Source organism: Aptenodytes patagonicus, chromosome 4 (assembly GCF_965638725.1).
Source record: "Aptenodytes patagonicus chromosome 4, bAptPat1.pri.cur, whole genome shotgun sequence".
Lineage (NCBI taxonomy): Eukaryota > Metazoa > Chordata > Aves > Sphenisciformes > Spheniscidae > Aptenodytes > Aptenodytes patagonicus.
In genome coordinates, this window is record NC_134952.1 from 10,247,059 (window position 1) to 10,259,299 (window position 12,241).

The following is a 12,241-nucleotide window of genomic DNA, read 5'->3' on the forward strand; positions in this document are numbered from 1 at the left end:
CCAACATGTCTTTCCTGTGCTGAAGGCTCCAGAGCTGAACGCAGTACTCCAGGTGGGGTCTCACCAGAGCAGAGTAGAGGGGCAGAATCACCTCCCTCGACCTGCTGGCCACAATCTTACAGATTGGTACACTGGCAGTTTATGTTAATGAGAGACAAGTTTTCCTCCTTGTATTTCTAGCACTGTAAAAACACCCAGACATGCCAAACACTTCATAGCCAGGGAGCAGCAAAAGCAGGGCTGTTCCACACAGGGGAACGAGCCAGGAGCTGAGGGTGACCACAACACTGGCAGTGCCCTCACCAACGAGGGTGCAGTCCCACACGATCCGGATGGGTTGGGCAGAGCAGGGTGCCGCTAGCAGGGTCCATTGACAGTCCCAGACAAGGCAAGGGTTATACATCAGGTCTATCCAGGGAGTCCAGTCAGCACCAACAGGAGACAGGGTCAGAGAAAGGAGTGGAAACAAGACTACAGTGTAGGTCCATTCAGGAGATAAGACACCTGCAATGTAGGTCCAAGGTCCATCCAAGAGACAGGCAGAGACAGCCCTAGAGACAAGGCTATACCTATGACATAGCTTAAGCAAGGCCCAGGCCTGAGTGGAAATACAGCTCCTGAACCACTGGGCAGAAAGTGTGGGGTGAAGGCTGATCACCGCAACTATGTATTGGTGCCCTCAGGGCCTTGCCAAGGGCAAGGAAGGTTTCTGCCCTGAAGAGGTTGCAGTCTAAGCAAAGATGAAAGAGAGCAGAATATATCCTGCACTGGGAGAAGCAACAAGATGATCTTGCAACTATCTTTCTGATCCTATGCTCCTTGTTGCAGATGAAGGCAATGAAGGAATGCAGGCTGCAGGAAGACTGCAGTGGCCTCTGCTTAATATCACAAGTATAATGAACCTTTCCACTATAACCATTTAAGGTGCAATCAGACAAGATGGACTGAGACAGGAGCTGACTACAACTAAGATGGCTTGTCCATCTTCCCCTGCTTCTGCAGTCTTGTCAACTCTCCAGTGAGCTAATTCAACTTAATCTGGCATAAAACTAATTCAGAAAAAAAGAAAAGAAAAAAGTAGTTTTCTGCTGGTTTAGCAAATTAGATGGCTCATTAAGAAAAGCTGTCATCAAAGACAGCAGAAGAGATGGAGTCAAATGTGACAGGTATCAGATTAATTCAGCCACCTTCTCTGCACCCTCACTGGCTGTGGCTGCCAGGTAATTAGCGAACATTCCCATCACTACTCAATACTGCTTCTAAATACTTTTCTCTCAATACTTTTCTCCTAGAGAGAAAACAGCAAGGGATACCAGCTTCCTTTCTGAGACAAACAGCGTCTATTTTATTTGCATGTTCCCAGTTAGATGCTATATTTTCTTCAAAGGGCAAAAGAGTCAGTTGGACTCCTCTGGAAGGAGCAGGGAGATTTTTCCTTCCCCTTGAAAGCAACTAAGCCAAGTCAACAGATACAGCACTCCCAAGAGTACAGGACACAGCAGGTAAAAGGAAAGGCAACAAGTTGGACACGACTGTGAGCTCCCAGCCCCTTCTTTAAACAGAGTCTGAGACAGAGAGAAGGAACAAGGAGGAGGCTCGCAGTCAGGCCTTAGAGGAGACAAAAAGCAGTTTCTGAGGGATTAAAGAAAACTGTTTCCTACCATTCAAAGCCAGTAATCTGACTGAAAATGAGCACAGAAACAACAACACGCTTGCAAGGACACTGTGGGAAAGAGGAAAGTTGTTTATAAACTTTCTAATGCCTATTAAACCCCAAAAAACTACTTTAAATATTAACAATACATTCACACTCATATTCTAATAAAGTTTTGCTTTTTTTTTTTTAGCTTAAAAGTCTTTTGCTTATCTTGGGGAAGGCCTCAGCTCACTAAAAGGAGAGGATCTAGATATTTCCAATTAAAATTAACCCAGACACCCTCACATCTTCATACTCTGAAATCCCAGTTTCCTCACAACTCTCCAGATTGCAAGGAGCTAAAAGAACCTCTGATGTGTAACATGACATATATGCTGCTGGATTTCCTGCACTACTCCCGCTGGAGCTCACCCATACCAGAATGTCCTAGTGACAGCAAATGGTTCTGGACCCTGCAAGTCAGCAGCTCCCCTGCTTTTAATAGGACTAATGGGATTTAGAAGCAGTGCTGCACCATAGCTGCCCAGCAGGGAGGTGAGACTTGGACTCACAAGCTTCTAATTCCAGTGTTTCCTACTGATTTATCACGTGTGGATCAGTTGTGAAGGGAGAGTAATTTCTGTGACTGTGCAGGGTCTAGCACAGCAGACTCCTGACCCTCAGCTGGCAGTCTGACAATAAGGAACAGCAGGCCTGTATTTCTGTAGCAATCTGTAGAACAAATTGGGCAAGATCATAGGATAATTCAGGTTAAAAGGGACCTCTGGAAGTCACCTACTCCAACTGCCTGCTTATAGGGTCAGCTACAAGGTCAGACCAGATTGTTCAGGGTTTCATCCAGTCAGGGTTTGACAACCTTTGAGGATGGAGACTACAAAACCTCTCTGGGCAATCTGTTCCACTGGCCACCCTCACTGTGAAAAAGTTCCTCCTTATTTCCAGCCTGAACCTCCCTTGCTTCTACTTATGCCTGTTGCCTCTCCTTCTCCCACCATGCACCACAGTGAAATGCTTCACTGTCTTCTTGATAACCTCCCCATAGGTATTGGAAGGGTGAATAGCTCCAGGCTGAACAAGCCCAGGCTCCCCAGACTCTCTGTCTTCCTGGCCCTCTGCTGAACTCGTTGCAGTTTATGAACGTCTGTCTTGTACTGGGGGGCCAAAACTGGATGCAATGCTCTAGATGTGGTCTAAGAAGTGCTGAGTAGAAGGAGACAATCACTTCCCTCAATCTACTGGCTCTGCTTCTGTTCATACAGCCCAGGTGCTGTTGGTGGTTTTGCTGCCAGGGCTGGCTCATGCTCAGCTTGCTGCTCACCAGGACGCCCAGGGCCTTTACAGCAGAGCTGCTCCCCACCAGTCAGTGCTGAGCCTGTATCACTGCAAGGGACAGGACATCGCATTTGCCCATACTGAATTTCAGAAGGTTCCTGTTGGCCCATTCCTCCTGCCTGTCTAGGTGTTTCCAAATGACAGAGATAGGGCTGTCCAACTCTTCATTGCTATCAGTGTGGTGAAAACAAAATCATTTATAGCCTACTGTAAGAGACATTTTCTGTGTTATTTAAGTCTAAATCTAATAACAGGCAAGTATGCTTTTTGTATTTCTTGTCATTGTCCTCATCATTCCTCACATCAACACTGCAAATAACTTGAAAACAACACACTTTTTTTTTTTAGTCTGTTAACTTGTTAACTGTTAATTTCCATACCTCCAAACAAGACACTGTTGTATTTCCGCTCTGGAGGCATCCCAACCATCACTGCAAACCAGTCCACACCACGTTGCAACGACAAATAGAATCCATCCTGCAAAACAGATAGCTGGGAAATAGAAGCAGGAAGACAGTTTCTCTGTTTTATTTTCAAAGACAGCATCAGAACTTAGTGAACTAGAGGTAACGTTAGATGATTCCTTCACTCCTCCTCACGAAAATGTCCTGGTGGATCAGTTGTCATAGGCTAAAAATAGCTTAAACTGTGAATGCTAACAGGCAGCAGATAATTGGGTATATGTATTTACATGGGGGAATGTCTGAATTTGAACTTTTTTAAACCATCAGGCCTGCTACTTGCTAAAACCTGAACTAAACAAAAGCAGCATGTCCTGAATCCTTCAATTAACAAAGCAACATGAGACACATTCTATCCATCTGCACATACACTATTTAGACTGGGAGAACCAGAGGCTTGTAGGTCCAGAAAGAAGAGGTGGTGCGAAAAAGAATCATTCCTGAAAGAGCAGGAGGACTCGAAAAGAAGAAGGGGGCCCTGAAAAGAAGGTGAAGATCTTGGCTACAGGAAATACACTGGAAGTGGGGGAAGATCATGGAGATCGGAGCCCATGGTTAGGGCTAGACAGGGTTGTAAGAAAGACAAAGGCTACAGCTGCAGTTGGAGTGGGGTTAGAAAGGGGCTGTGAGATAGAGGTGTGGGCTGCAAAAATTCCTCCCCTGACAACATCTTCATCTTGTCCAGCAACACCTGAGAATGGTAACTGCAAGCAGCTGCACAGCAGGGAACCAAAACAACTTTCTGCCCCATGTTCCCAGACCAGTAGGCAGCTCCCTCCTAAGAATGGGAGTTGAGACCTAGTGAACATGATGCTGGGGGTGGGAGCAAGAGAGTGTGTGAAATACTCAAGTAAGGTAAGAGCTCTTATCTCTGGTTCTTAGATAAATCCCAGTATGCAGATCCATTATGGATTGTCATTTACTCTGTCTCACCAGGGACATCAGTGTAAGTCACAAACGCACTGGTAATTACAAGGACTAGCCCCTAAGAAATACCTGAATTTTGCCCAAAACAAATCCCTCATTTTAATGAAAAAGCAGGAGGAAGAGTCTCGTGCAGGTTCATAAACAAGTTCAGTCCATGAACCATTTAAATGTGCTGGATATTAGTATTCTGCCTACAGCTATTTGGTTTGCCCCAAGGCAAGGGATTTTTCTTCCATCCTTCCCTAAAGATCTCATACCTAACATTTTCAACAGGCTGACTTTCTCTGTTGCTTACCTCAGTCTGGCTGTAATAATCAAGGATGGAAGGAAACAGTGGCAAAATGAGAGCGAATCCCAACAAGTCGATGAAGAGTGCCAGGAAGACAATTGTAATAACACGACTGCAGTTCTGTTCTTGCTTGTCATTGATGGAGCTGCTGCTGGTTTCTCTCTCTTGCAGGGCCATGTTCCCAGGTGCTCTGCTTCTAAAAAATTACATTTATATCCAGTCAACAGGAAGCATTTTGCAGGCCTTTATAAGAGTATCTTGCTGATTCATTCTCGCTTTCTACAGACTTCACAAAAATAAATATAAGCTGTGGCTATATTAAGCTACCTGATTTTCAAGGGAACAGGAACCTCAACTCTCTAGTCTTGGTTATTAGCTCAGCACCAAGTTTGCTTGCATCAAGAACAGGCTACAAGGGCAATAAGATAACAAACTCTATTATAGGAGCATCCCAAATAAAACACAGAACTAAGGAGCATTTAAAGTTTGTTAACATGTGAGCAATGCTAATACAACTTTCCCAAATGTTTTCAACTCAGCATTACAGTAAAATAGATAAGATAGATATTCAAAACAAGAGTGCCCTAACTAATAGATTACTTATGACTTCAGTGTATACTAGAAATGACTAAAGCAATAACAATTGAAAAAAAAAAAATAAGGCATACTTCCTAGCTATTGCAGGAATGCTGTCGCCAAGATAAATCCTGGACAGCAACAGCAACTCAAAAAACAACACAACAAAATTTTGAAACTTGAAATTTTTTTTTCTTTCTCTGGATGACAGCCACTGATAGGCTATATGAGTTGGGGCATCAAGTGATTCAGGCAGCCTTTTAGTTTGTCAGAAACATCAGAACTATCAACTTTCTTTGATAATACTTCAAAACTGTCTTAAAGACCTAAACAAGGCCATATCACGTTCAGTATTTAACAAATAAAGAAGTCAATCTGTATCCTGAAAAAAACTCAGTTTCAACAGATATCAAAATCAAGGAGTAATATACAAACCATGAAACTGCAAACTTCAGACTTGTAAAACATTAGAGCGTATCTCAGTCATAAAACAATCAAATTTGCAGTCCCTTCTACTGCAAAAATCCCTGAACGTTTGTTGCACTAGATGAGTAAAAAAGGAGACAGAATTTCATCCAACAAAGTCAATCAATACCAAAATATCCATTGACTTCAATGAGTCAGGATTGAAAACACTGAGCAATTCTTAATATAAATTCTATTCCAGAAAAGACATACCGTATTATGTACACAAGGCACTTGTGCATATAACATCATATGACACTAACTGAAGATCGTAACACTTTGTTATGCTCAGCAATAAATATTATTGTGACATCTCTTTACCTGTGGATTCAGTTTACTAGCACTGAAGCATTATTAAAGTTCAAACACCACGAGGTAAACATGGAAGGGGGCCACCTGCAATCCATTTATTAAACTCTTGGCATAATACTCTTAAATCTGTTAGTGAACAGAACAGTTTGGTTATGTTCAGGATCCTTTATTTAAAATGGCAAGTCATCACCGCTACAAATATTTAGCATTATTTGCTTACCCAAATGATATAAGAGCACCTGGAGCCAAAACAACCATTCCTTTAGACAAATCCTCCCTGGCCCTAGGTCTATCCAGCCAACAGTTGAGGGATGGGTTCATTGTGGCAGATTCTTTCTTGTTTTTCCTCACAATTTGTTTATTCATCCACTGAACTGCATGACCAAGCTGAACTTTATTCCAGGGTTATTTACACAGAGTAACATCCTTTACATCTTACCCTTACTGCCATTTCAGCTAGCGTGAGGCTTGAACCTATTGATGCTAGCACTGACCTTTCATTCAGCTCCACTTTCAGCTATGTGGTTGCAATTTCCCTTACACAATATCCCAAGGTACTACGTGTTTTTGCCTTTGTGCTCCATCAGTTTTGTTGTTCAAACCTCTCCATATTTTTTGCTAGGCAGGAAACAACCAAACATTTTATAGGCCCTGGCATCCAGTCAGCAAAAACAAAACACTTCACCTCTACCACGACATTTGATTTCTGCGAGACATGTTTCAAGTGGGGGGAGGATTTTCAGTTTAGGGAAGTTGTTTCTCTGGACACTTGTGTCCCTGATGCTTGCTTGGCTCTACCTCGGCTCTCCCCAGCCATCCCCCCAGGACTCCCCATCTGTGTCTCATCGCTTCTGCCTTCGACCTCCAGCCGGCAGGGCCGGGGTTTGATGCTGTGCCTCTCAGGAAGGGATCAGCTGTGAAGCTGGTCCTGCCCTAGTGCACAAACAGAGATTTGTCATCTGCCAGCAGGAAGAATGTCATCCTTCTGGTGTTTTCTTACCACCCCTTCCCCGCTCTGAAATTTCCTAGGCCCGGCTTTACCTGCTAAGCCTTGAGAATGCTCCTCTGAATCCTTAACAAAGTCCCGATTCAAGTCAAGAGCAGGAGTTTCAATCGGGGTGGGGGGCGGGGGGAAAGCAATTTCCCAGAGCAGCCACAGCCCAGAGGGGCCGCCGAGCGGGAAACGGACGGCCCTGGAAAGATGTGGTGTCAGCGGCGAGGACCCGCTGTCCCACCCCGCAAGGCACCCTCCGCCGCCGCCTGGGCAGACCCCCGGGGACCCGCAGCCCCGCTGAGGCGCGCCGTGCCCGGCCCAGACCCGCTCCTCCGGCCGCCCTCCCTCCCACGCCGCCGGCAGAGCCTGCCCCGCTCCGGGCCACCTACCGCTTCTCAGGGGGGCCGGGCCCGCAGGGTGCGCGGGCGGGTCCCCTCCGCCTGCCAAGAGCCCTCCCTTGGGGATGCTGCGGGCGGGCGGCGGCGGCTCCTCCCCGGCCCTCCACAGCGTCCCGGCGGCCTTCCTCTTCCGGCCGGGGATGGAGCCGCTCCCGCGGCTCCGCACCGGGCGCCGCCATGGAGAGAGGCCGCCCGCCCTGTGAGAGGGATGGCGGCGGCCGGGCAGGCTGCCCTCAGCGCGGCGGGGAGCCGCTGCCCCGCGGGGCTGAGGGAGAGGCAAGGCAGGGCCCGGCCGTCGAGAGGGACTTAAAACCCAGACTGAGGGAAGTGCCTTGTCGAGACAGCCTCGGTCCTCGTAAATTAACAGTTTAACAGGGTATCTCATACTACAAACCACAGCCGTTCCTTCTTGTATTAAAGGTTTTTTTAGTGAAAACAACTTGTTCCAAGAGGAGAGGAATGTTCTTCTGACAGTTGCTACATAGCCACGTTACAGCAGCAGTTAGCTGTGGTTTTGGTAAATGAAATTTTCCTGGTATCTGACAAAAAGATAGTTGCAAAAGACATAACTCTGTTCCTAAAACAAACTGCTCCCTTAAAACAGTAGAGTTTTTAGCACAGAGAACATGAATAGATTTGATATCGATACCACCGTCTAGCATTGTTCTCTTGTCCAGCTGTGTCTGGTGTCCGAGCTGCCTAATTAAAATGTGAGTCTATGCAAGTGGACTAAGCATATGTATCTTCATAGTCTTAAATACATAAGGATCTGCCAACAAAGTGTTTAAAGCAAATTAACACAGGTGTTGAAAGGAATTCTGGTTCCCTTCAAGGTAATACAGTCCCACTTGTGGTGTGGATTTACAGTTATTAACACTCAGATGAGGACCTTCACTCAACAGTGACATCTCTGTCGTGGTTTCCCCAACAGATTAGATTTGGAGGAGCTTATCTAAGTGTAACATCAGGATTAACGTGCCAGTTAGGTCAAATAGTAAGCTGCTACTCTTGTGTTTACCTGAGCATTTTACATACTCAGTTTGGTGTGAGAAAAGGAATGTGGTAGATATGGTATGTACTCTGAAAACTGAATGATTATGCAAGGATCACTGCTTACTTGGAGGTGAGCTTCTGCTTTGAGGTGCTCCAGAGTAAGCATGAATAACCATTTAATGTCTGGAAAATATATGTACATATATTCTTCTGGCTCTGAATCATTGTATAGAACTGACCAGGCATCATCTGAATTCGGATGCTTTAAAAAAAAAAAAAAATATCCAGCTCTTCCTGTTGCTAAACCTACCAACCTAAAGCTTTTACAGATCACTGAGCCCAGTTGTGTTATCGCAGTCAACCATGTCATACAATCTTGCATGTAAACACGACATGCTATTTCTAGAACTAGATAGGTCACTGCCCACCCTGTCCCAGTGGAAGGCCAGTCCAAAACCTTGCAGGTCTGATGATAGATAATAACTTAAATTATTATGAGGGAACTGGGATTGTTTAGCCTGCAGAAAAGGAGGCTCAGGGGAGACCTCATCGCTCTCTACAACTACCTGAAAGGAGGTTGTAGCCAGGTGGGTGTCAGTCTCTTCTCCCAAGTAACAAGCGACAAGAGGAAATACTTCTTCACCAAAAGGGTTATCAAGCATTGGAACAGGCTGCCCAGGGAAGTGGTTGAGTCACCATCCCCAGAGGTATTTAAAAGATGTGTAGACGTGGCGTTTAGGGACATGGTTTAGTGGTGGACTTGGTAGTGCTAGGTTAACGGTTGGACTTGATGATCTTAAGGGTCTTTTCCAACCTAAATGATTCTATGAAATTTGGGTTTTAGACTACATTTCTTAACACTGGTTTTTTTCCTTATGTCAGTCTTGGTTTTTTACTCAGGTAATGCCTCTTCCACTCTGGTTTTTACTTCCCTTCTCTATCACTGAAGAGCAATAATATTAACCCAAACATTAATTTTTTAAAAGATTTAATGCCATACAGGGTCATCATCTTAGTATTTTATACTCAGCCAATGTTCAGACTGCATGGAAAATTTTAGTTATCCACTCCAGACCTAATTTATTGAACCCCCCCCCAAAACAAAACCAAAAAACCCAAACGCATACAAATAACCAGTCATTTTAACTATGCAAGATGGCACAGCCAATACATTTAGGACTGAAAATGTACCTGTTTAGCTTAGGTGACAAACTCAGAGACCAAAAGGAGCACATTTGTGGGAAGGTTTTGGCCCCCTGAATATGTAACACCTCACAGTCTCAGAGTTATGATAAAGCTGCCAAATGTTTTATGTCATAGCTTTCATTTATCTTTTCCAAATGCCCAGAAGGCACGTTAAGAGAAAAGCAGCCCCACCAGTTCCTATGGCTGAACAGGCTGCAGTACCGGAGACACCAGCCTCTGCCCAACAGGGCTCCATTTTTGCTCCACAATAAACTCTACCTGCTGAGCTCAGGAGCAGCCTCAGTTCACTTCCATGCAGCAGAAACTGATGGCAAAAAGTGATGGTTTACACAGAATATGGTTACTCCACAGTAGATAACTTCTGCAAGGCACGACTGAGAATATCAAGCTGCATACCAGCTTTCAGCTGACAACCAAAAGACCAAACTAATGAGGAAGCTTTTCATGCTGTCATAAATAAGGTAATTTATGCAATTTCTAGCTGAACAGTTTTATTCTCACCCTATTCTTTACAGTATTCATATTCAGGGTAGGTATTCTCTGGGATAGAGATAATTACCTTGAACAGTCAGCTGAACTAAAGGCAAAATGGTAATTTTCCTTTTTTGTGTCTCATGACTTGATTGTAGTTACAGAAGAGTTTCTTTTTTTGGTTAATTAATAACAGATTTGTAATTGATAACAGATGTGTCAAAAGGCCTGTTATGACAATTCCTGGTTTAAGAACAGAGACAAGAGAATAATTCGTGAATGTGATTGTGTTCAAGAAACTCTATGAGAAAGGGTTTGCTGACTCTCAAGCTTGCCCAAGCCCTTTGTAGTCCACATGCCCAAACCTTCCTATCACCTTCTATGATATCAGAACACCACCACTGCCTAGCTACTATGATAGCTAGGCAATGGCAAAACTATTGGACCATATTGATTAATAAGCTGAGGCAAGACTAGGTAGTCCTGCTTTCCTAGTCATGTAAAATACTACGTGTTAAGCAGCACCATTAGTCCCAGGTTTATAATATTAAATCTGGTTTTAAATATTGACAACTTGTAAAAATGCACACAGCAATTTTCATTCAGCATGATTTCAAACACAACTACTTCAATCTGGCATTCTAAAACGGTCATGCAAGTTTATCAACTGAGGTTTCCCTGTCCTTTATCTTTTTTCATCGGTATTGCAAGATACCCCTTCTCATTCTCTTGTCCCCAAAAATGTCCTTTCCCACAAACACTATCATCCCATCCTACTTGTGCCTCTCCCTTATTTCTTTCTTACCTCCCTGAGGAATAACAAGCTGCAAGTGGTATCAAAAATCACTGCCCCAGAATCAAAGCGCAGCTGTCAGCCTCTCTGATTCTAATACCCTGCTGGGTAAATCCTCTGGAGCTACTTGCTGTTGGAAAAATAAAGTCAGATAAATAAACAATAATACTTTTTCAACAGTTTATTTGTGCAAAGGAGAAATATACTGGGACTAAAACCCCAAAGAGAAAGTGCTGATTTATAGCATGAAATAGGAAGTCAGCTCCTTCCTCATTACTTCAGTCTCAAGTTCTTGGCTTGAACTATATATATAGTTTTGGTTTTAAAATTTTTTTTTTTAAAGAAAAAAATCCATACTGTGCCAAATGGAAATAAAACAGGAGGTGTTCTAACCTCCTGAGGTCCCTCTGAAGTTTCAGAAGACGGCTTTACTGATTTTGGAAAGGTTAACTGAAAATATATTTGTTTTCAGAAGCGTGAATGGATTTCAAACACAGAAATCTTACTAATTTTTATGTGACATGAGTATCTCCCCCACACCTACTTAGTATCCAGCCTATTTTAATACTTAATACAACTGGGTTTGCAAGCCAAAAAAGCTGATGATAATCACACATTGCTTGCATTGCTACAGTCACACTGAGATTCAATAAAAGCCATTTTTCTTCAAATAAAGTGTTTTTATAAGAAACATACATAGGTAAATCTTTAACAAGACTTACCTTACAAAGATAGTTTTGTCATTAGAGTTTAAATGTAAAGCTTAAGTGTTTCAACTCATCCCCTCCTAGTTATAGTCCTGCTTCCATTACGAGTCTCATTGGGGGGGGGGGGGGGGGGGATCACAAAAAAAAAACAGAACAAAGAAAACATTCTAAGCCAGTCTGAAACAACCAGGCCTAACTGTTAAATCAGGATTTACCACCAGCGTTTAAGTCTTTCTTCATGAACAGTAGGTAAGCATTACCATGTCTGAGTTACCTATTGGCCAAAACGCAAGAGATCATATCTAGGAACAGTGTTTGAAAAAGAAAGAGGTTTTGGGGTTTTGTTTGTTTGTTTTTGTAAAGAACCACGGCCATTAGTTCATTCTTTATAGGGTGTTCTTCATAGTTTGTTCTTTAGACTGAAATTGCAACGTTATTGTGAAAGGGGATTCCATTTTCATAACAGTTTTCCAAGAAAATATTAATTTTCTTCAAAGCATAACAACTGTCACTGAACTTATCAAATAGGTAGATTACAGTGAATAATAACTGAATAGTGAACCTAGTTCAGACCAGCACCTTTAAATAACTGCGATGCTCTTTGTCTCATTGTAATGTTTCTTCACAAATATAGTATTAAAAAAAAAAAGTGTTAGAAGT

At 43.3% G+C, this 12,241-nt stretch overlaps 1 protein-coding gene across 2 annotated transcripts in view; it reads right to left on the minus strand.

Annotated features, from left to right (window-relative positions):
* Positions 1-7,471, minus strand: part of SLC75A1 (solute carrier family 75 member 1) — a 28,118-nt gene extending 20,647 nt beyond the window's left edge. The window contains exons 1-4 of one of the 2 annotated variants that reach the window (XM_076335841.1): positions 7,403-7,471; positions 7,061-7,212; positions 4,673-4,862; positions 3,370-3,466 (exon numbers count right to left, since the gene is read on the minus strand). In XM_076335841.1, the coding sequence (XP_076191956.1) occupies positions 3,370-3,466; positions 4,673-4,843 (268 nt within the window). In that variant the 5' untranslated portion in view covers positions 4,844-4,862; positions 7,061-7,212; positions 7,403-7,471. The remainder of the gene's footprint in view (positions 1-3,369; positions 3,467-4,672; positions 4,863-7,060; positions 7,213-7,402) is intronic. The other variant, XM_076335842.1, reaches the window with a different exon arrangement.
* Between the last annotated feature and the right edge of the window lie 4,770 nt (positions 7,472-12,241).